Source organism: Aphidius gifuensis, linkage group LG2 (assembly GCF_014905175.1).
Source record: "Aphidius gifuensis isolate YNYX2018 linkage group LG2, ASM1490517v1, whole genome shotgun sequence".
Lineage (NCBI taxonomy): Eukaryota > Metazoa > Arthropoda > Insecta > Hymenoptera > Braconidae > Aphidius > Aphidius gifuensis.
In genome coordinates this window covers 6256728-6276043 of record NC_057789.1, presented here as the reverse complement: position 1 = coordinate 6276043, position 19316 = coordinate 6256728, and the positions used below count along the sequence as shown (strand labels likewise).

The 19316-nt window shown below is 25.3% G+C and overlaps 3 protein-coding genes, 1 long non-coding RNA gene and 2 other non-coding genes across 9 annotated transcripts; 2 read left to right on the top strand and 4 right to left on the bottom strand.

Moving 5' to 3' along the window:
• The first annotated feature begins 1117 nt into the window (after window positions 1–1117).
• LOC122848691 (probable GPI-anchored adhesin-like protein PGA55) lies at window positions 1118–5689 on the top strand. Its single transcript, XM_044146937.1, has 3 exons — window positions 1118–1752; window positions 2205–2555; window positions 2627–5689. The coding sequence occupies exons 1-3, from the start codon at window positions 1449–1451 to the stop codon at window positions 4960–4962; spliced, it is 2991 nt and encodes a 996-aa protein (XP_044002872.1). The 5' UTR covers window positions 1118–1448; the 3' UTR covers window positions 4963–5689.
• Window positions 5690–6961: 1272 nt separating this feature from the next.
• Window positions 6962–15031, bottom strand: LOC122848692 (beta-1,4-glucuronyltransferase 1-like). Of its 3 annotated transcripts, none has more exons than XM_044146938.1 (5): window positions 14925–15031; window positions 9045–9655; window positions 8572–8940; window positions 7986–8324; window positions 6962–7897 (listed from the first exon to the last, which is right to left on the bottom strand). In XM_044146938.1, exons 2-5 carry the CDS (start codon window positions 9414–9416, stop codon window positions 7457–7459), a joined length of 1521 nt encoding a protein of 506 aa, XP_044002873.1. In that variant the 5' UTR covers window positions 9417–9655; window positions 14925–15031; the 3' UTR covers window positions 6962–7456. The 3 variants fall into 3 exon arrangements, with proteins under 3 accessions (XP_044002873.1, XP_044002874.1, XP_044002876.1); XM_044146939.1 differs by lacking the exon at window positions 14925–15031 and adding an exon at window positions 12502–13024; XM_044146941.1 differs by lacking the exon at window positions 14925–15031 and adding an exon at window positions 10288–10746.
• On the top strand, window positions 13315–17419 carry LOC122848693 (carbohydrate sulfotransferase 5-like). The gene is made up of 8 exons (XM_044146942.1): window positions 13315–13829; window positions 13909–14061; window positions 14136–14263; window positions 14697–14818; window positions 14927–15162; window positions 15237–15435; window positions 15512–15691; window positions 15756–17419. The coding sequence occupies exons 2-8, from the start codon at window positions 14040–14042 to the stop codon at window positions 16075–16077; spliced, it is 1209 nt and encodes a 402-aa protein (XP_044002877.1). The 5' UTR covers window positions 13315–13829; window positions 13909–14039; the 3' UTR covers window positions 16078–17419.
• On the bottom strand, window positions 15576–19165 carry LOC122848694. 2 transcript variants are annotated; one of them, XR_006373480.1, is made up of 10 exons: window positions 19030–19165; window positions 18610–18673; window positions 18330–18393; window positions 18075–18140; window positions 17816–17875; window positions 17538–17614; window positions 17170–17241; window positions 16867–16935; window positions 16603–16661; window positions 15576–15654 (listed from the first exon to the last, which is right to left on the bottom strand). It is a non-coding gene; the product is annotated as an uncharacterized LOC122848694 (long non-coding RNA). The 2 variants fall into 2 exon arrangements; XR_006373479.1 differs by lacking the exon at window positions 15576–15654 and having other exon boundaries at window positions 16550–16661.
• LOC122850749 lies at window positions 18222–18290 on the bottom strand. Its single transcript, XR_006373657.1, has one exon. It is a non-coding gene; the product is annotated as a small nucleolar RNA SNORD31 (small nucleolar RNA).
• LOC122850751 lies at window positions 18489–18557 on the bottom strand. Its single transcript, XR_006373658.1, has one exon. It is a non-coding gene; the product is annotated as a small nucleolar RNA SNORD31 (small nucleolar RNA).
• Window positions 19166–19316: the final 151 nt, after the last annotated feature.

Below are 19316 nucleotides of genomic sequence, written 5' to 3'. Positions count from 1 at the left end.
TTTTTTTTTATTTACAGCACTTTATAAAAAAAAAAAGCGAAAATACAATAAAACTACTTATTTTACAAAAAAATAAAATTAAAAAAAAACCTGTCTTGTCAGTTTATATCAAGACAATCAATTTTTTTTTTTTTTTTTTGCATTAAAAATTACTTGTCCTCGAAAAAAAAAGGCCTTTTTAATATTTACCAACGAAATTTGTTAAAGAATCAACAAAAACGGCATTTACGCTTGGTAAACAATAAAAATTATAAAATAAAAAAAATTGCCTTGAAGTTTTCTTATAAAAATAAATAATAATTACTCCGAATTTACTCAGTTTGTCTCTAAATTTTTTCAAAAAAAAAAACCTAACAATTTGGAGTAAATCAAAAAGAAAAAAAACGGAGTAAATTGCAGAATGAGTCAGAGTAAAAAAATGGAAAATTTCTCAACCAAAATAAACATAAAAATATAAAAAAAAAAAAAAATAAATAAATATAATTTAAAAGCGCGAAATAAATATTCGTTAAAAATTATTCAAATTGAGACCGTAGAGTATTTAACATTGTAGGTATGTTGTGTGTCAGGTATGTAGGATGAATCAGTATCTTGTCTTATTGATAATAAATAAATAAAATAAAAATAAACGTGGCAACATTGCACTGCGTGCGACATATTGCGCGATGTACGAATTGTTCGAAACTTGAAAGTGAGAGAGATCCCAAATAAAACAAGCAATTTCATTGGTCAATTTCTATGTATGTGTATGCTGTTATATGAGCCTTCCTTTTCTCTTGGCCCCTCTGTCTCTTCATCGATCTGCATTACAGCAAAAGCAGGCAAAAGCAGGCAAAAAGGGGGACGCTCCTCGGGTAAAAGAAGGGCTGTGTGTGTTAAAAAAAGAAGGAGAGAAAATATACACACACACACACACAAGTAACATTTTACGGTTGGTTGTCATTCGACCAATCACAATCATTCTCTCTCAACACATACTATTGCTAATTATGAAACACAACTATATAAAATAATACAAATAAAAAGAGATGAAAATATATTATACATATGTATTTGTTCATCCTGGATTTTACTTTACCCCCGACCAACCCCCAACGTCCCTTGTTCATCAAAATTCACATACAGTTTAATGTGAGATTTCCGTTTCTTAGTCACTCTGAGTCTCTCTCATTTTGTTCGGTCTGAACGTGTTAAAATACGTGCACGTCATTATAAAAACAAAATATTTATATATTCATTGTAAATATTATTTAGTTGGTCAATTTATATTATATTTTAAAAGCTGTAATAATTTTTGATTAATATTTTGTGTTTTTTTTTTGTGATTAAATGTGGCCACCAAATGGGTGAAAGGTGTGCCAAGTGATAGACATATTATTATTTTGTTTTTTTATATATATTAAAAATTAAAAATTAATTAGTTAAATAAATAATAAAAAAAATAAATAATGCCACTAAGTATAAAAGTTAACCTTCGGGTTACTGGACATTGTAATCAAGGTGGAAGAAAATATATGGAGGATATGTTTAGTGTTGCTTATCAACAAACATCAGATGACAAAGATTTGGAGTATGCATTTTTTGGTATATTTGATGGTCATGGAGGTGGTGAAGCAGCAACATTTGCCAAGGAACATCTTATGGATATTATTGTTAAACAAAAAAATTTTTGGAGTGACAAGGATGAGGATGTATTAAGAGCAATACGTGATGGATACGTTAACACACATTATGCTATGTGGCGTGAACTTGGTATGTATTTTTTTTTTTGCTTCTTTTTCATCATTAAATCAATAATATATCACAATTTAATGATAATATTATTTTTGAGTAATCTGTTGTGTTTATATACACTAATGATTTTTATCATTGTCCCGCGTATTTCCCCCACTCGTTAATTATGTTTTTTTTTTTATTTGTCTTTCTCTTCATGGTTCCTATCAATGAATATAAAAACCAAATCTAGGTTATGTAACGTTTTTCTAACCTTTAATCTTTTTTTTTTTTTATTTTAAATATTTTAATATTTTTAATTTTTAAAGCTTAAACTTTATTATGTTTTTTACCTTTAATTTTATCATTAATATCAAATGAAAATACAAAAAAAAAAAAACGAGACATTATTTATTTTTATTTTTGTATTTTTGTTTTTGTTTTTATTTGGTATAAAGACAAAATAATAATATTTGATATTGGGTTTTTAGAAAAATGGCCAAGAACAGCATCAGGATTACCATCAACAGCTGGTACAACAGCAAGTATTGCATTTATAAGAAAAGGAAAAATATATATTGGTCATGTTGGTGATTCAGGAATAATATTAGGATATCAAGAGGATGGTGATCCACAATGGAAAGCAAGACCATTGACAAAAGATCATAAGCCAGAATCTATTGCTGAAATATCAAGAATACAAGAATCTGGTGGTAAAGTTATTAGTAAATCTGGTGTACCAAGAGTTGTATGGAATAGACCAAGAATTGGACATAAAGGACCAGTTAGAAGATCAACACATATTGATGAAATTCCATTTCTAGCTGTTGCCAGATCACTTGGTATGTTAGCTTGATATATAAATTTAAATATACAATTTATTAATTATTGTTTTTATTTATTTTTATCACAGGTGATTTGTGGAGTTATAATTCTGAGCTTGATACATTTGTTGTATCACCAGAACCTGATGTTAAAGTTGTTACAGTTGATGTTAAATCACATCGTTGTTTAATATTTGGTACAGATGGTCTTTGGAATATGTTAACACCTCAAGGTGCTGTATCAATTGTTCAAGCTGCTGAAAGACATAATGAAAAACATTTTATTGCTTCACAACAAACTGGAACTGGTACTGATCAACAAATGTGGATTAATCCATCAAAAAGTCTTGTTGATCGTGCATTAGAAAAATGGTCATCAACACGTTTACGTGCTGATAATACAAGTGTTGTAACACTTATGTTAGATCCACCAGGACCATCAAGAGGTGAAGTTTTAATGAATAGAAAAAAAGAAAATATATCAACTCAAAAATGTGTTACAGTACCAATTCCATCTTCATCATTAGTTTATCAAACAGTTACAGCACAAAATGAAGAATTTAATAAAATTCCAGTTATTCATGAAGCTGAACCTATTGTTGAGAAAGAACCAATTATAATATCACCACAAATTAATCAGCCACAATTACCAATTGCTGCTAGTGATATTATTCAACCAGATCAACCAGATCAACCAGCTGTTTGTGAAAATAATAACTCTGAAATAATTAATGAAAAAATTGACAATATTTCTATAGATAAAAATACAATTGACGTAGAAATTGAAAAAATACCTGAAGTTTTAACAGATCCAGTTGAATCTTTTGATGAAACAACAACCACAACAACAACAAGTGATATATCAGAAAATATACAAGATCCAGAAATATCATCAAGTGATTTAGTTAATTGTGAAATTGAAAATAATAATAAAATAATAATTGAGGATAAAATAAATGAACCTGTGATAGTAGTGAGTGAAAAACCAGATAGTCCAACTAAAAATCCAAATGAAATTCCAACAAATGAGAGTACAATTGAAAATTTATCACCTCCATCATTAATATTATCTCCAGAAAAACCAAAAACAGTACTAGATAAATCTATAAATGACTGTGATAAATTTAAATTACCATTATCAAAACTTGATACTCAGCCAAATAATAAATCACCAAGTGAATCACGTAAACGTTCAACAATCAATAATTCTGATACATCAAATATTGTTAAAATATCAACATCAAAAACTGAATTACGCAGTGCCAAAAGACGTCTAAGTATAAATTCAACACAATCACAAATTATGCCAGCAACATCATCACAAGAACAACAACAACAATTAATAACATCACAATCAACAATTGAATCAAGACTTAAAAATTCAACAAAAGATATATCTGAAACAACAGCAACAACCACAACAACAACTACCACTACTACAACAACAACTACAACAATAATTGATGAATCAATAACATCAAAAAGACGACACAGTTCAACACTAGATGAACAAGAAGAAAAAGAAACAATTTCCGAAGAACCATTAACAAAACGTAGAACGCGTTCAGAGGATCAAAGATGTCCACCAACTGATGAAAATAATCCAATAAATAAAGACAAAAAAAATCATGACACATATCGTTTACGTTGGCCAAGTCATCAATCATCATTATCACAAAAAACACGTAAAAGTACACCAAGTACATCATGTACATATAATAATAATAATAATAAAACAATTAAAGATAATAATAATGATAAAATACCATCACCAACATCATCATTTCAACGTAGAAGTCTTGAGAAAAAAGCAACACCAGTTAAAACAATAAGACGTCCATCAATAAATGGCTCAAATAAAGTACAATTAAGAGGTAATTTTACATTGAGAGATTGGGATCAGTCAAAAACATCAAGAAGATCATGTCCAGAACGTTCAAGACATAATCGTACAATACAAATTGATCAACAATTATTAACAACAACAACAACACCACAAAGATGGCTAAGATCAGATACAATTGCAGCAACACCAATTAAAACATTACGTTCAAGAAATGTTGATATAGCTGGTCATACTGTACCACCACAAATTGCTCATCAATATGGTATTGTTAAACAAAATCGTATTGCTGCATTATCTGGTAAAATTAAATTAACTGGTACAAATAAAATTAAAACACAATCAATTGTGTCTTCATCGTCTTCATCTTTACCATCAACATCAACAACTTCCTCATCATCATCATCATCATCATCAACATCACAAATTATTAATGGTAAATTAAAAACAAATAATGTTATTGGATCTTCTTCATCGTCAAATGCTAGTCCTAGTATTGCCAAGAGGGTCAAATCTATTCCATATAATCCTAGTGCTAGATCACTTGGTACTCGTTCTCGTCTTAAACGTCTTGGAAAATAACAAAATTTATTAGTCATTAATTTGTCTTTTTCTTTTTTTTTAAATATTTTTTTATTTTAACAAAAAAACAATGTCTATATTTTCGTTTTTTTGTATTCTTTACTTTATAAAAAATATTCATAATATTTCTAAACAATTTTTTTTGTTTTTTTCGTTTTCGTTTTTTTCGTCAAATAAAAAAAACAAATTATAGAAGACTATACTCGTAAAATATAATATTAGAAATCTGATATAATTAATTAATTTTTTTTTTTTTTTTTTTTTAATATTTTTGAGCACAGTTTTATCATACTTCCAAGAGAAAAATTTAAAATACTTCCCTCACTTGTTATACGTTATTTGATGGGACACACATCAAAATAATCATTTTTTTTTTTTCTTAAAGTTCATTTGTTAATTTTACTTAACACACAATGTATCTACTCCATGTAGATAATTATTGTTTTTTTTGTTTCGAATAAGTTGTCTATTTCTAAATAACAAAAGCGAAAAAAATCTAAAAAAATTTTTACTATGTGACACACAGATAAATCATTTGTAAAGAAAAAAAAAAAAAACAAACAATAAATTCTATTATTATTATTATTAATTATTATTATATTTAAGAAATTGTGCCTATTAAGTTACCAAGCTATGAGCACGATGAACAAAAGCTCGTAATGAATTTTAAAAAATTATGAAAAAAAAAAAAAAAAACCAAGTGTTGACGATTAGAGTTATATCTCAATTAATTTTATTCTCTGTAAAAAAAAAAAAAGATAATAAATATATAGTTATATATTTACATAGAATAAAAATAAATGAACGATTGAAAATGATAAATTTAAAAAAAAAAAACAATACATTCAAAATTACGTGAGGCTTTTTTTGTTAAAATTTTTGGAGAAAAAAATTGTTCTGATAAGTTAAATTTAAATAGACAAAAAAAAAATATCTATATATTATTTTAAAATGTGTATTTTGTTTATGAATTAAGTATTTTTTAAATACCCAATGATTTAATTTTTTTATAACAATAAATATAAATTATAGAAAAAAAAAAAAAAAGCAAAACAATATTGTGTTTTTCTCAACGTGATTATATGACAAAAAAAGAAGCATCTGAAATTTGAAAAAATATGTGATTATTTTTTTCTTTTAATATTTTTAATTAATAAAAATTGACATTGAAATAAAATTAAATATAATAAAGTAATTAAATTAAATAAATTCATTTTAAAAAAAAATCTGTAAAATTTATTGATAAATTAGAATAAATCCCTCTCATGAATGTTCCTCTAATTATTTCGAAAATCCTTCGTAAATTTCTTGAAAAAAAATGACAATTAGTAGAAGGAATATAAGAGGTATTTTAGATTGTTTTAGAACTCTCACTTTCATAATATAATTTACTCTGAATTAATCATTAATTATAGTAAATAATTTATTCAATTTAATTTGTTGTTTTTACATGATCTCGTCATTTCATTTATTTAAATTCTATAAATTTACTTATAATTTTTGTTTATGGTATAGTTGATCCACGAGGGAACAAAGATTGTCCACTCTATTGGCTTCGTTCCACGAAAGCTCATTGAAAAAATATTAATAAAATAATAAAATCATCAGTCATATCCCATGATCAATAATCATCATTCAAATACTCAAAAATATATTATATTACTTGGCAATAGACAAACGAAATTAATTCAACTAATTATTTATTTTTTTTTCTTTTTATTATTCCTTGTCCTTGTTTTGCTTTTTTATCAATATTTTAATGTACAGAAATTTTCGTTTAGGACAGAGGCGATAAGGCACAAAAATATGTTATGCAATTATTTTGCTATAACTAACTTTTTTTCAAATATTTTTTTCTTTCTTTTGTTAAATATAAGTCAAAAGTAATGAGAAAAAAAATCACTCAATGTAGTCAAAATATTCATACATATTTACACAAAGTCCACAATCTCATTTTTCAATAATTAAAAAATATTATTCAAACAATTGAATTAAAATTATACTAACCCGATTGGTCTATTTTGAAAATTCTTTGGTCAACACGAAATTATCTCTGGTTTTTATAATAAACTTTTTTTTTTACATGATTTAATTTAAGTACTATTTTGGCCATGTATTTATACAAAAAAAAAAAATAATTACTTTCATACTATGGCACCACGACAATGAATTATTATTTGTAGAAAAAGAAAAAAAAATATTTAATACTGAACAGAAGATTTCGGTTGATTGTTTATCCAATCGGGGGATAATCACTTATCATCTAAATTATTTTCATATTAAACTTATTATAATAGGAGTATTTAAAAAAAAAAAAATAAAATCATGAGGTTTTGTTTGTACACATCCTCAGTCACATTATTACTATTATTATTTTTATCACGTTTTTTTTTTTTACTCGTTAATTGTTTGTCTTTGTTTTTTCTTTTTCAAAAAAATAATTGTACAAAAAAAACAAATATAAAAAAGAAAAATAAAAACAACAACAACAATTTTAAACAACACAACCTTTTCTTGTTCCATAAATAACTCTAAGCTCGGGCACAATAATTTTTTTAATTAGCACATTTGTCTTGGCTGCTAATGCATCACGTCTACTATCTTTTTTATAAATTTTAATACCAGGACGATGTACAAGAAAAGCATTATCAAGTATTAAAAAATCATAATCAAGTACACATAATGCATAACCTTGTGTCATTTTATCACTTTTACCCTCCCAACTTAATCTTTCATCATACATTGGATCCAAATTTGTTCCAATAAATATTGGCTCCCAATGTATAAACACTCCAGTACGTTTACCAACATGATATACATGTAAACCAGCAACTTCTTTTTCTTCCATCCATTCTTTACTTTTTGGTACACTATGACATCCTGAGCATACTTTTTTATGAAATGGTATTGCTGTACCATTTTTTAACATTTTTAACTGTAAATAATACAAGATTTTATTGTTTTTTAAAAACTTAAAATAAGTAGACATTTTTTAATAAATTATTATCATTTAAATAACTTACGAGTAATGTTTTATTTTTTGGTGGTTTACTTTTTTCATCAACCTCAAATATTGGCAAGACAAATACCTTTGGATTTGGCTTTAATAATTCTGGTTGATCACGTTGACGTATCATTTCTAAAAACCTTGATGGTAAATCTGGACTTGGATATAATTCTATGTCACTTGCTAATACATAATGTGTTACTGCTGTTTCACGTGCAATATTACGTCCAACATTAACTGGATATAATAATTTTTTTTCATTTTTATACATTTTTGTTGTATAAAGTGAATTTAACCATGGTGCAACTGCACTGCAATTGTAACTATCTGATAGAATTTTTTCACGTGAAGGAATCTGTAAAAAAAATTTAATTAATATTTCAAACAGGATTTTTTTAATCAAATAAAATATATCGATAAACATCCGGTTGTGGTTTACATTGTCTAAAAAATATATCTCTTTTTTCTTGAATAAATAACAAATAATTATTATCAGAGACATTTGTTTACTTAAAAAATCAGCCTATGTATTTGCATATTGTTTGTTAATTAAAAATATGAAAATTACTTTTTGAACTTTAATAAAAAAAAAATATACTAACCGATTTTGGAACGTGCTTACTGCTAAAAAACAGATGAAAAGTAACAAGCTGAGCGACAAGTGGACTTGCACAATTTCTCAAGTATTTAATTGCTTCAATAGTTGGTTGTATATCAGTACCAGGTGTATACATTGCAATTGATACTGGTGCTCTCCATCGTTCAAGAAGTGGCTCTAAATTATCAAGAAATGTAAAATCTGCATGAGTTGTATATGTTATTGTTTCCCAGCATTTAACTGATACTGTCATTGGTACATAATTATAAAGTACCCAGTAATCACCACGTTGTGATACTCTTGAATCAAGATTTTTATCTTTACATCCAATTGCATCTTGAAGACTAATGGAAGACTCTACCAATGGTGGACTCTAAATATAAAAAAAACCAAATTAATAACAAGCTAAATAATAAAGTTAAAAATAAAAATTAATTGATTAAATATTTTAAATAAAAAATATACATATATTATTACCTCTTGTCCTCCAGGTACACTTTCAGTTTGTAAATTAATTTTCGTTGATTCTACATCTTTAATTACACCATCAAAACCACTTGTTATAACATCAATTTTTTCTTTATCATCTTTTTCAATAATAATAGTTTCTTTATTTGTTTGTACATCAACTATTCGTTCACTTGCATTTGATGAAAAAGGAATTATATTATTATTTTGATTATCCTGTACAAGTGGAGCTTGAACAACATTATTATCCCAATTTGTTGCTCCGTCTTCTGACCATGGTCCAGATGATCCAAAATGTGCACAAACATATAATAATACACAAATATTTAGCCCTATTGACAAACGAACAGCGTAGTTTCTTTTCATCATCATCATCATCATTATAACAACAATTTTTTAATATTTTTATTTCTTTAATTTTATTTTATTGTTGTTGTTGTTGTTGTTGTTATTGGCTTCTGGTTATTGATGATTTTTATCATTAGCCTAGGCAATTTATTTTTTGCTAGGATTGTTTTTTCATCTTACGTAATTTTTTATTTTATTATTTATTTTTGACCATCAACTTGTTTGGAATTTATCGTGTATCATCGCAATCGAATTTGGAACATTGCCTGACCCTGTAACATACAATTATTTATTACAAAAAACTTGAAACGAGACAATTGAATAAACTACTTATTTATCCACATTTTATTATTGATCGTATAAAAATCGTGTCTATATTGTTTATTTTATAATCACATCATCAAAACCATTTAAAAATCTTTAATACTTTTTTTTTTTTTTTTTTTAAATACATACAATGTTTATTTAAAATATAATATTCAATAATAATTATTAATAATTTAATTGATTGTATTAATTAATGCTGAATTAATAATTGTATGTCAATATTTTTTATAATAATAAAGTAACATTAAATTTTTATAAATAAATAAATCAAGTTGACAATATTGTGAAATAATCAACATTATATATTTTTTTTTCTACGTCATAATTAATGAAAAAAAAATAGTGATGATGATGAAGAAACCTGAGCAAAAGATAAGTAATACCAGATGGAATGAAAAAAAAAAAAAAAACAAGGATACATAATAATAAAAATAATAAAAGAAAAATCATTTGTCTCAAGTGAAATCGAGGTTTCGTTTGAGAGATATAAAATTTCTTATCCAACAAAAGATAAATAGAAGAAAAAAAAAACAAACTAGACAAATGTATTATGATTAAATGAATTTTTGATTAATACCTGGAGTTGGAAATTAAATATTTTGAATATATAAATATTATACTTATTCAACAATACACATGGACAAATTTACTACGGATGTTGAGACCGGACGTTGTCACGTTTGACCGAGTTCGATAACGAATTATTTTATTTTTGTCCCTAATGAACACAATTAAAACACTATAAATTTCACTCAATAAAATAATCAATTGTTTATAATTAATAAAAGCGTTAATAAAAAAAAAAAACAATACCAATTTTACTATAATATAATTTAAACGTTTGAAAAAAAAAAAAAAAAGTGTGATAAAATAATATGAGTACTCGATAACTATTAACTACAACCAGTCTGTATTAATATTTCCGAAGCAATTGAAAATAATTCAATTTTAACGGCAAACAATCATAGTATGAAATCGTTGCTATCTTTATTACCAAAGCCTTCTTTGACAATCTTATCTGTAGTACTAAATATGGACCATTTGAATAAATACTGATACGACAAATATTTTTCATTGATAAATAAAATAACAAATAAAATTTTATAAAATCAATATTATTAAGAATTTATTAAACCTGTTGATGACAGCATAAATATTAAAGAATTTAAAAAATCAAGATATTTCAATGCAAGGCACTTTGAAAAATCCAGAGTGAGTCAGAGACCTCAACTCATCCTCTTTGCCTTTCACTCAATTAATCTATCAACAAACTATTTTATTATTTATTCTCAGTATAATAAAATTATATTTTTTTTAAAGTCACATCACGTACTGAACTAAGTAAAAAAAAAAAAATCATATTCTGACAATAATTATTTGAATAAATAAATAATTTAAATGACCTTGAAAAGTTTTTTTTTTTTGTTTTTTACATTTTTCAAACTGTAAATGTTTAAATACTTGAAAAAAAAAGTATATTTATTAAATTATTAATATAAAAATAAATAATTAATTAAATTAAATAAATATTAATTTTAATTATTTATTTTTAAATTAATTATTATAATTCTTGGATTTTTAAAAAATAAATATTTATATTTTTTTTTTTTGTATTTATATTTTTAAAAAATTCATAAGAATGTTATTTATTAATTAATTAATAATAAAATATTGATATTAGATTTTTAATTAATATTGACTTAATAATTTACTACTGTATTCCAAGGATTGTGAAAATTAATTTATATATTTCTTCATAATATAGATTTTAAAAATTACAAAGAATTGCATGACTATTTGTATTACGGTCATTGATCGTTGTTAATTATTATTTTTATTTTTCACGTTTGAATTGTTTGGCTGTTTCTAGTAATCATTTAAAAACAGATTTCTTTATAAATTTTCTAATGAAGAAATGATGATGTCGAAACATAATTACTATCTTTTTTTTTTTTTAACCAAATCATTTTTATTTTTTTATTTTAAATTTCTCTTTTATTTGTATTTAATTATTTTTTTTTTTCTTTTAGCTTTTATTATTATTTTATTATCTTTCGAAAAGCGCATGTGCATTGTCAATGATGCAGTGAACATTTGATCCTAATACAATTTGTCATACATTTTCCACATGTATATGTTATAATAAATATTTGATCGTATATTGAAAAAACTTTAAGCTACCTCGACATTCATATATCAACCTTGAATATTTATTAAATTAAATATCATAAAAAAAAGGTTTAAAATATAAATAAATTACCTGTTCACATGGTTTTTAAATTTTACTAGTAATTTTTTTACCTTTCTATTTATTTTTTTCTCTCTCTCTTTCCCTGTCTCGCTGTCTTTTTCGATATAGTAATCCTATTTATCATGAATTAAGGAACATCATCTGGTTTTAAAAAATTTAAGATTTTTTTTTTTTTTTTTTTTGTTCCTCTGGACAACGGGGGGAAAATCGAACAAAAAAAAAAAAAATAAAAGTAGGTGGAGTAAAAAGAAGATGAAGATAAGACATGCGAGAAATTCCGGTTCCTTTCCATATGAATTGAAAATATTCTTGGAATTTATTTTCTTTTTTTTTTTTTTTCATAAAAAAAAAATTATATTTGAGTTATCTTGCATGAAAAAATTAGCAAAAGGTAACTCCAATTTTTTAAATTAATATTTTATTAAAATACTCCAAAAATATTTAAAAAAAAAAAAAACAATTTTTTATTGTAAAATCGAATTAACAAATTTATTTCCATGAATTGTGCTAAAAAATATGACAAATATTTATTAAATTTACCTCATAAAATCCATAAAACATTTTAGTGATAGTTGGTTGAATAACAATTTAGATCATCAATAATTTCACAGGATAATTATCAAAATAAAACATCACAATTGTGATGAAATAAAAATTAAATTTAGAAACTAATTAACTAATGATAAAAACAATAAAATATCACCAATACACTTGTCAATAATTGTTGATTAATTTAAAAAAAAAAAAAGAACCAAAAATATTTTTTATTATTTAATTAAACTGTTTTTATGTTTGTTTAAGTTTATCTTTGAGATAAAATTTTGTTCCACCACAATTGCCTAACGATAAGTGAAAATGTGCTTGACAGTGGTGGTTCATCTGAAGTCTAAACTGGTGTGTATTCTACTCAATTCTACTGCGAGGAAAGAATATATATTCTGATATTCTGTATATAATAATAACGGCATTCACCGTGACGGAACTATTGGCCGCCGATGGAACCGCCTGATGGCCATGCTATGAAACAAGCACTGTCAAAAAAAGATTTTTTTTTTTTTAATTTCTACATACTCCGAAATGCTCCGAAATAAATGGATCATTATCACACATGTATATATCCCACACATGTTCCTAATAATCTATATCACAGCTTCCCAAAAAAAAAAAAAAAAACATCTCAATTTCTACAGAGAACTATTCTATCGATAGAAACTAAATTTTCTATTCATGAATTTCTTTTAAATTTAAAATCATTATATATCTATGAGAAAAAAAATATAAAGATTAATAATTTTAATTGTTGTTTTTATTTGTAAATTAATAATCAAACAATAAATTAATTCACCTGCTTTACCGACAAATGTAAACCGGATTATGGTTTTTCGAAAAAAAAAATCAAGAGAGAAAATCAGGCCAATGTTATTGATTGAGAGGTGGAAGAAAAAAAAAAAGATGCAGTTAATGTAAAAAATGTAGCATAGGAAATTAAATTTATTTGAGTTATTAAATTGATTGATTGGTTAATTTATAATACCGGATAGGAATTGTAAACGAGTTGCATCACGTATTGTTGTTGATTTAATGATTCTTCAAGTTCTACCCCTTCACTTGGATATCAAGTGGATATTACAATTATTAACACAAAAAAAATTCACTGATTGACAAGTTTATTTGTTGTTAATTTTATTATGTTTTATTGTTATTGATACACCTTTTTTTTATTTAAAAATAAATTGTAAATTGATCCTTGACAAGTTGGTGGTGTTAATAATATGCAAAATCAATACTGCTAAGGTTCGAATGTTTGTGATTTTATTTTGCTAGTTTTGTGATAGACACACAAGCAATGAGGCTTGTTTGGGGTCGAGGTAAATATTATTTTTTTTTAGATAAATATTATGTTAATTAAAAGTGAGCATAAAATTAATTTTATATTAATTTTTTTAGGTTTATTATCAGACAATATTAACATTGAAAAATGGAATAATAATATTGATAGTATTATTATTATGTTGATAAAATAGTTGCAACTTGTTGTTGTTAATTGTTTTTAAAAAATACAACAACAAATTAAAATAATGTCACGACGAAGAGTCAGTAGTAAGTAATTTATTTTTATTTGTTAATAATTCAAACTGACAATAATTGATGTATGTTTTTTTTTTTAATTGAAGGTACAAAAATATCAAAAAGATTGAGCTTTTTTGGTCTTGTTGTAGTGGCCTCAATATGTATATTTTTTTTAGTATTTAATCAACGAACAAGTAATTACATTGAACACCGTTTTCAGTCACCAGTTCAGGTAATTATAAAACAAAACAATTACAACATATTTTAAATGAGATAGAAAAATAACAGCAGCACCAAGTGTCAAGAACAAATTAATCAAAAAAAAAAAAAAAGACTGGCACATCTATTTCAGTTGACATTTAAGAAAATAAATAATAAATAAATTAACAAGTGTCATATGTTGGATGTACAAATTAGATGAAACACGGTACCGATTGAAAATTAACACCTTATTATTTATTATGTTTAAATATTGCCTCGCTTTAAAAACTTATCAATTGCTATCACGTGTTACTGATAAGGCTTAATTTAAAAACAAAAATCAATTTTCTTTTTTTTAAAATACACACAAATATTCTAGTTAAAAATAAAAAAACAAATTGATTAATTGCTAGAAAATTATGAGCATTTTATAAATGATAAATAATGATAATTTTTAAATACAGATATATAGAAATAATTTGACTCAAATGGAGATTCATGAAGTTATAGAGATGCAAAAAAAAATTTTAGAAAGAGAGCTAGAAGACTATAATTATCCACTTGATAAAACTGGTCTCAATGTCAGGTGATTATGTCATGTGATTTAATGATAATTCATTTATAGAATTGTATTTATACATTTGATTTACAACAAAAAAAAAAAATAAATAAACATATTGTGAAATACTTACAGTAGTTTTGATGATCTCATGATGGAAAAAGGAGGACGACCAATGAGAAGTATAATCCTGGCAACTTGGAGAAGTGGTAGTACATTTCTTGGTGATGTTTTACAAGCACATCCAGCAAATTTTTATCATTATGAGCCACTACTTGACTTTGGTATAACACAAGTAAGAGGATCACCAATGAGTCATCGAGCAATTAAAAATATTAATGCACTTTTTAATTGTCAATATCATAAACTTGGTTTGTTTTCTAAAATAACAAAATTTATATTATAGCTTAGCATTATTAATTTTTTAATTAAATTATTTATTTAGAAAGCTATCTTTATTTTGGAAGAACTCATCCATGGGTGTTCAATCATAATACTCAATTATGGCGACAATGTCAAAGTCATAAAAGAATATGCTGGAATTCAGATTTTGTTACAAAATTTTGTCGTTTATTTCCATTTCAATCGATGAAGCTAGTTCGATTAAGACTTAAAGTAGCTGAATTTTTACTAAAACAAAAAAAGTATAACATTAAAATAATAATAATACAATTGTTTATCATAAAATAAGTTTAAAAAAATAATTAAATTATTTAATAGACTTGGTGTACGAATGGTTTTATTGGTGAGAGATCCAAGGGGTTTATTGCAATCAAGAAAGCACAGAGACTGGTGTCCAAAAAGTCCAGACTGTTCAGAACCAGCAAGAGTATGTGCTGATCTTGTATCAGATTATGAGGCAGCTGTTAATTATAAAAAAAAATATCCAAATAATTTTATGTAAGTTATTTAAATAACGTCTGCTTATCAATTATTTAATTTATTAATTATTTTTGTCTTTCAGGGTTGTGAGATATGAAGATTTTTCACTTGATCCATATACAAATACTGAAAATTTGTACAAATTTTATGGCCTAGATTTACATAAAAAAGTAAAATACTTTTTAGATACTCATACTAGTCGTGATTTTGGTGGTGTATCAAGTACATTTAGAAATTCAAAGACAGCACCATTTCATTGGCGTAATGATTTAGCATTTGAGGAAGTTGAAGAAATACAAAGTGTTTGTTCAAATGCAATGAGACTGTGGGGCTATCAACTTGCTCTAAACCATACACATCAAAAAGAATTTCATCCACTGATGGATTATCAACTAGAGTTGTGATTAATTATAATAATCTATTTATTTCACCAAAAAAGTAATCAAGCAAGCTAGTACATCAACGCACACATACTGCTGCTACAAGACAATTTTATTCCATTTTTTTAAAATATATATTAACAAATGTAGATGTGCCCAAGTGCCTGGTCAATTGACCCTTCAAACATACCACCAAATCATCGAATGTACATCACAAAAAATATCAACTAAAAATGCAATTATCAACTATTGTTCAATTAAATATTTATCAGAGATATTGGGATAATAATTATCAAGACAAATTTATCAATTTTGTTTAAAGAAATAATTTTTATTTGTTTATATATGACCAACGTCATCAATCTGAAATTACAGAGAAAAAAAACACGTTTATTTTATATTTTTCGCTATTTTTTTTATTAATTTATTTGAATAATTATTTATTTAATCAGTTATAAGAGTGATATCATAATTATTCATCGCGTATATTATTGAAGCATCATTTAATATTTTATTGTCACTATTTTTTAATTATTAAATGAAACTTACGGGAATTGAAGATGATGGAATTGATGACTGCATTGTTGTTCTAGTTATTTTGGTCAAGTCTGAAACAAATATATCAATCTTATTAGAATATTTTAATATTAAATAACTGTGATTATGTTGTTTTATTGTATTAACTCAGTGAGGGCAAGAACTAATCATGTAGTTTTTCTATCATTATAGCGTATATGTTTAGATCATCATGTATAAATTATTTATTTAATAATTAAATTGTTTAGTTAATTTGTTATTTAGAAAATTTTATACCTTTTTTGTTGTGAAAAAATCCAAAATGTTTGATGAGAAAATTTGGAGTGTTTGATACCAAATTGTCACCTGGAAACAAAAAATTAAAATATTATTAGATTAATAATCAAAGTATTATTTATTGTGATCATAATATTAAGAATTATTTGTAATTATTCAGACAAAAATTAACTTCAATATGAACTAAAGACTCAAGCGAGTCTTAAGTCAAAAATTCAGAGATATGCTTGTTAAAAATTTAATCATCACGTAAAATTACAAAATTAACTACAAAAATGTAAATGTTTTAAATGAGATTTTTACCTTGAAAATAGTATGCTGATGATGTTGAATGAGCATCAAGACTGCATGTGTTAATTATATCCTTCAAGACATCTGTAAAATAAATTAAATTTTATAATTAAAAAACTGCTTTATACAAAAATATATATTTTTAGTTAATAATTTTAACTTCAGGTACCAAAGATATCACCATGATTTTTGTAAGACAGGGATAACTGTTAAAATAGATTGTTCATCATTTAAAAATAATAAATATTGAAATTTATGGCAATTAATAAGTAGACTTGATGAGTCTTGAGTTAGAAATTTAAAGGCATGCTTGATAAATCCAGTCTTATAAATCACTGTATGCAACGAAAAAGAAATTGTGTAATTGTTAAAATTTTTACCTTGATGATAGAAGAAATGATGCTGGTGGTGCTGATTGATCACCAGGGTTTGTGTTTGCCCCTCATGGTTAAAGCATCTGTAAGAAAAAATTAAAAACTCAATTAAAAAACTGTTATTTATAAAATTTACATATTTTTTTTGTTTAATTGTTCAACTTCAGGTACCAAAGATATCACCACGATTTCGTAAGACAGGGATAACTGTTAATAATTACAGTTCATCATTTAAAACAATGACTTGATAAAATTTGTATATAAATTCATAAAAAAAAACTCACCATTATATTAATTATGAAGAGATGCTTTGGAATAGATGCTACGCCTTTCCAATAATCCAACTAAACAAAAAAATAAAACACGTGGTTAGTCATTTGCAATTAACAAGACAATTAATTTTGTTAAATTAAATTAATTTCAGGAAACAATTGTCGCCACTGTTCCTTCGGTTTGACTGGAGCGTTTGTAGTACTCATCATTTAAATGATTATAATTGATCAAGCATATAAAAAAAATAATTACAAGTAAAATAATACTTACAACACGTGGTGCTGAATGATCAACGTGGTCATGGTTGAATCAAGTCGATGCTTAGTTTCATATCATCTGTAACAATAATTAAATAAAAATAATTAGTAACTTGCTAATTTTTTAACAAATAAAATATATTTTTAAATAAAGGAAAGGATCAGATAAGAAAAACCAATCAGTCACAGAACATCAGACTGGGGCGGTAATCAAAGTCATCATTTTAAAATTGAGATTTTTAATTTTATAAAAAGCAATGTAACTTACATGATATTGATGATGAATCAATTGTAATTTTCAGGTAGCTCAGCCAGTTGGAGCAGCATTGTTTCTGTAATTAACAAAAAATATTGTCCATTAGAATTTTGTTTAAAAACCACGTTTTATTATCAGTAAAATTTCTATTTGAATTTAAGTTGAATAATAATCAGATAAGAAAAACCAATCAGTCATGGAACATCAGACTGGGGCGGTAATAAATAGCATCATTATAATACACAAGATTTAAAAAAACAATTAAAAGAAAATTATTTAAAAATTAAATTACCTTTTGTTTGGATGCTTTATACGATTGGCGTCCATCGTGGTGGATCCACTGTGCATTGTATAACCTGAAGCAAAAAAATTAACACATTGTTAAATATAAAAAAACCATTTGAGTAATTTAAAATAATTATTAATAATTAATCAGGAAATTCTTACATTCGTAATCACAGTAATTAATCATACGAACGAGACTGAAGAAATCATCACGAAAAATTTATACAAAAAAATTAACAAGCCAAGCGTGCATTTTAAAATAAATTGTAATATTATAAAATGAAAAATATTGGTTGAAATAATTGGCAAAATATATGATGAATAAGCGTTGATTAATATTGAATGCTTAAAGTACTTGATGGCAAAGATAATGCTAGATGAGCATCATATTTTAATTAAGTTATAAAACCTTGTAAAATGTGCTTACCGGTGTGGTTACAAGCTTGGAGTTTTTGATGAAAGGTGGTATTCCTTTTGGAGTTGGAGACGAAGTGATCGAATGATGCTTTGCTTGTTGGCTTGTTCCAACCCACTCCAACCCGCGCACCACAATTTCAGGGTGTCTACGCATTGACGGATGTTTAAGACAGCCATCTATAATTTTTTTTTTCCCATCTTTAGCGCCATTTTTATATATTACGTACCGAAAATGTACTGTAGTACTGTATGCACAGTACTTTAGTACGTAAGTAGTACGGTACTAATTAACCACCA

Excerpts from the sequence above, each read along its gene's own strand:
- LOC122848691 (XM_044146937.1), top strand. The coding sequence starts at position 1,449 with ATGCCACTAAGTATAAAAGTTAACCTTCGGGTTACTGGACATTGTAAT. Across the intron at positions 1,753-2,204 it reads TGCTATGTGGCGTGAACTTG|AAAAATGGCCAAGAACAGCA; the intron begins GTATGTATTTTT and ends TTGGGTTTTTAG. Across the intron at positions 2,556-2,626 it reads AGCTGTTGCCAGATCACTTG|GTGATTTGTGGAGTTATAAT; the intron begins GTATGTTAGCTT and ends TTTTTATCACAG.
- LOC122848692 (XM_044146938.1), bottom strand. The coding sequence starts at position 9,416 with ATGATGATGATGATGATGAAAAGAAACTACGCTGTTCGTTTGTCAATA. Across the intron at positions 8,325-8,571 it reads GTAAGCACGTTCCAAAATCG|ATTCCTTCACGTGAAAAAAT; the intron begins GTTAGTATATTT and ends TTTTTTTTACAG. Across the intron at positions 7,898-7,985 it reads CAAAAAATAAAACATTACTC|TTAAAAATGTTAAAAAATGG; the intron begins GTAAGTTATTTA and ends TATTATTTACAG.
- LOC122848693 (XM_044146942.1), top strand. The coding sequence starts at position 14,040 with ATGTCACGACGAAGAGTCAGTA. Across the intron at positions 14,264-14,696 it reads GTTTTCAGTCACCAGTTCAG|ATATATAGAAATAATTTGAC; the intron begins GTAATTATAAAA and ends TTTTAAATACAG. Across the intron at positions 15,436-15,511 it reads TTTTTACTAAAACAAAAAAA|ACTTGGTGTACGAATGGTTT; the intron begins GTATAACATTAA and ends ATTATTTAATAG.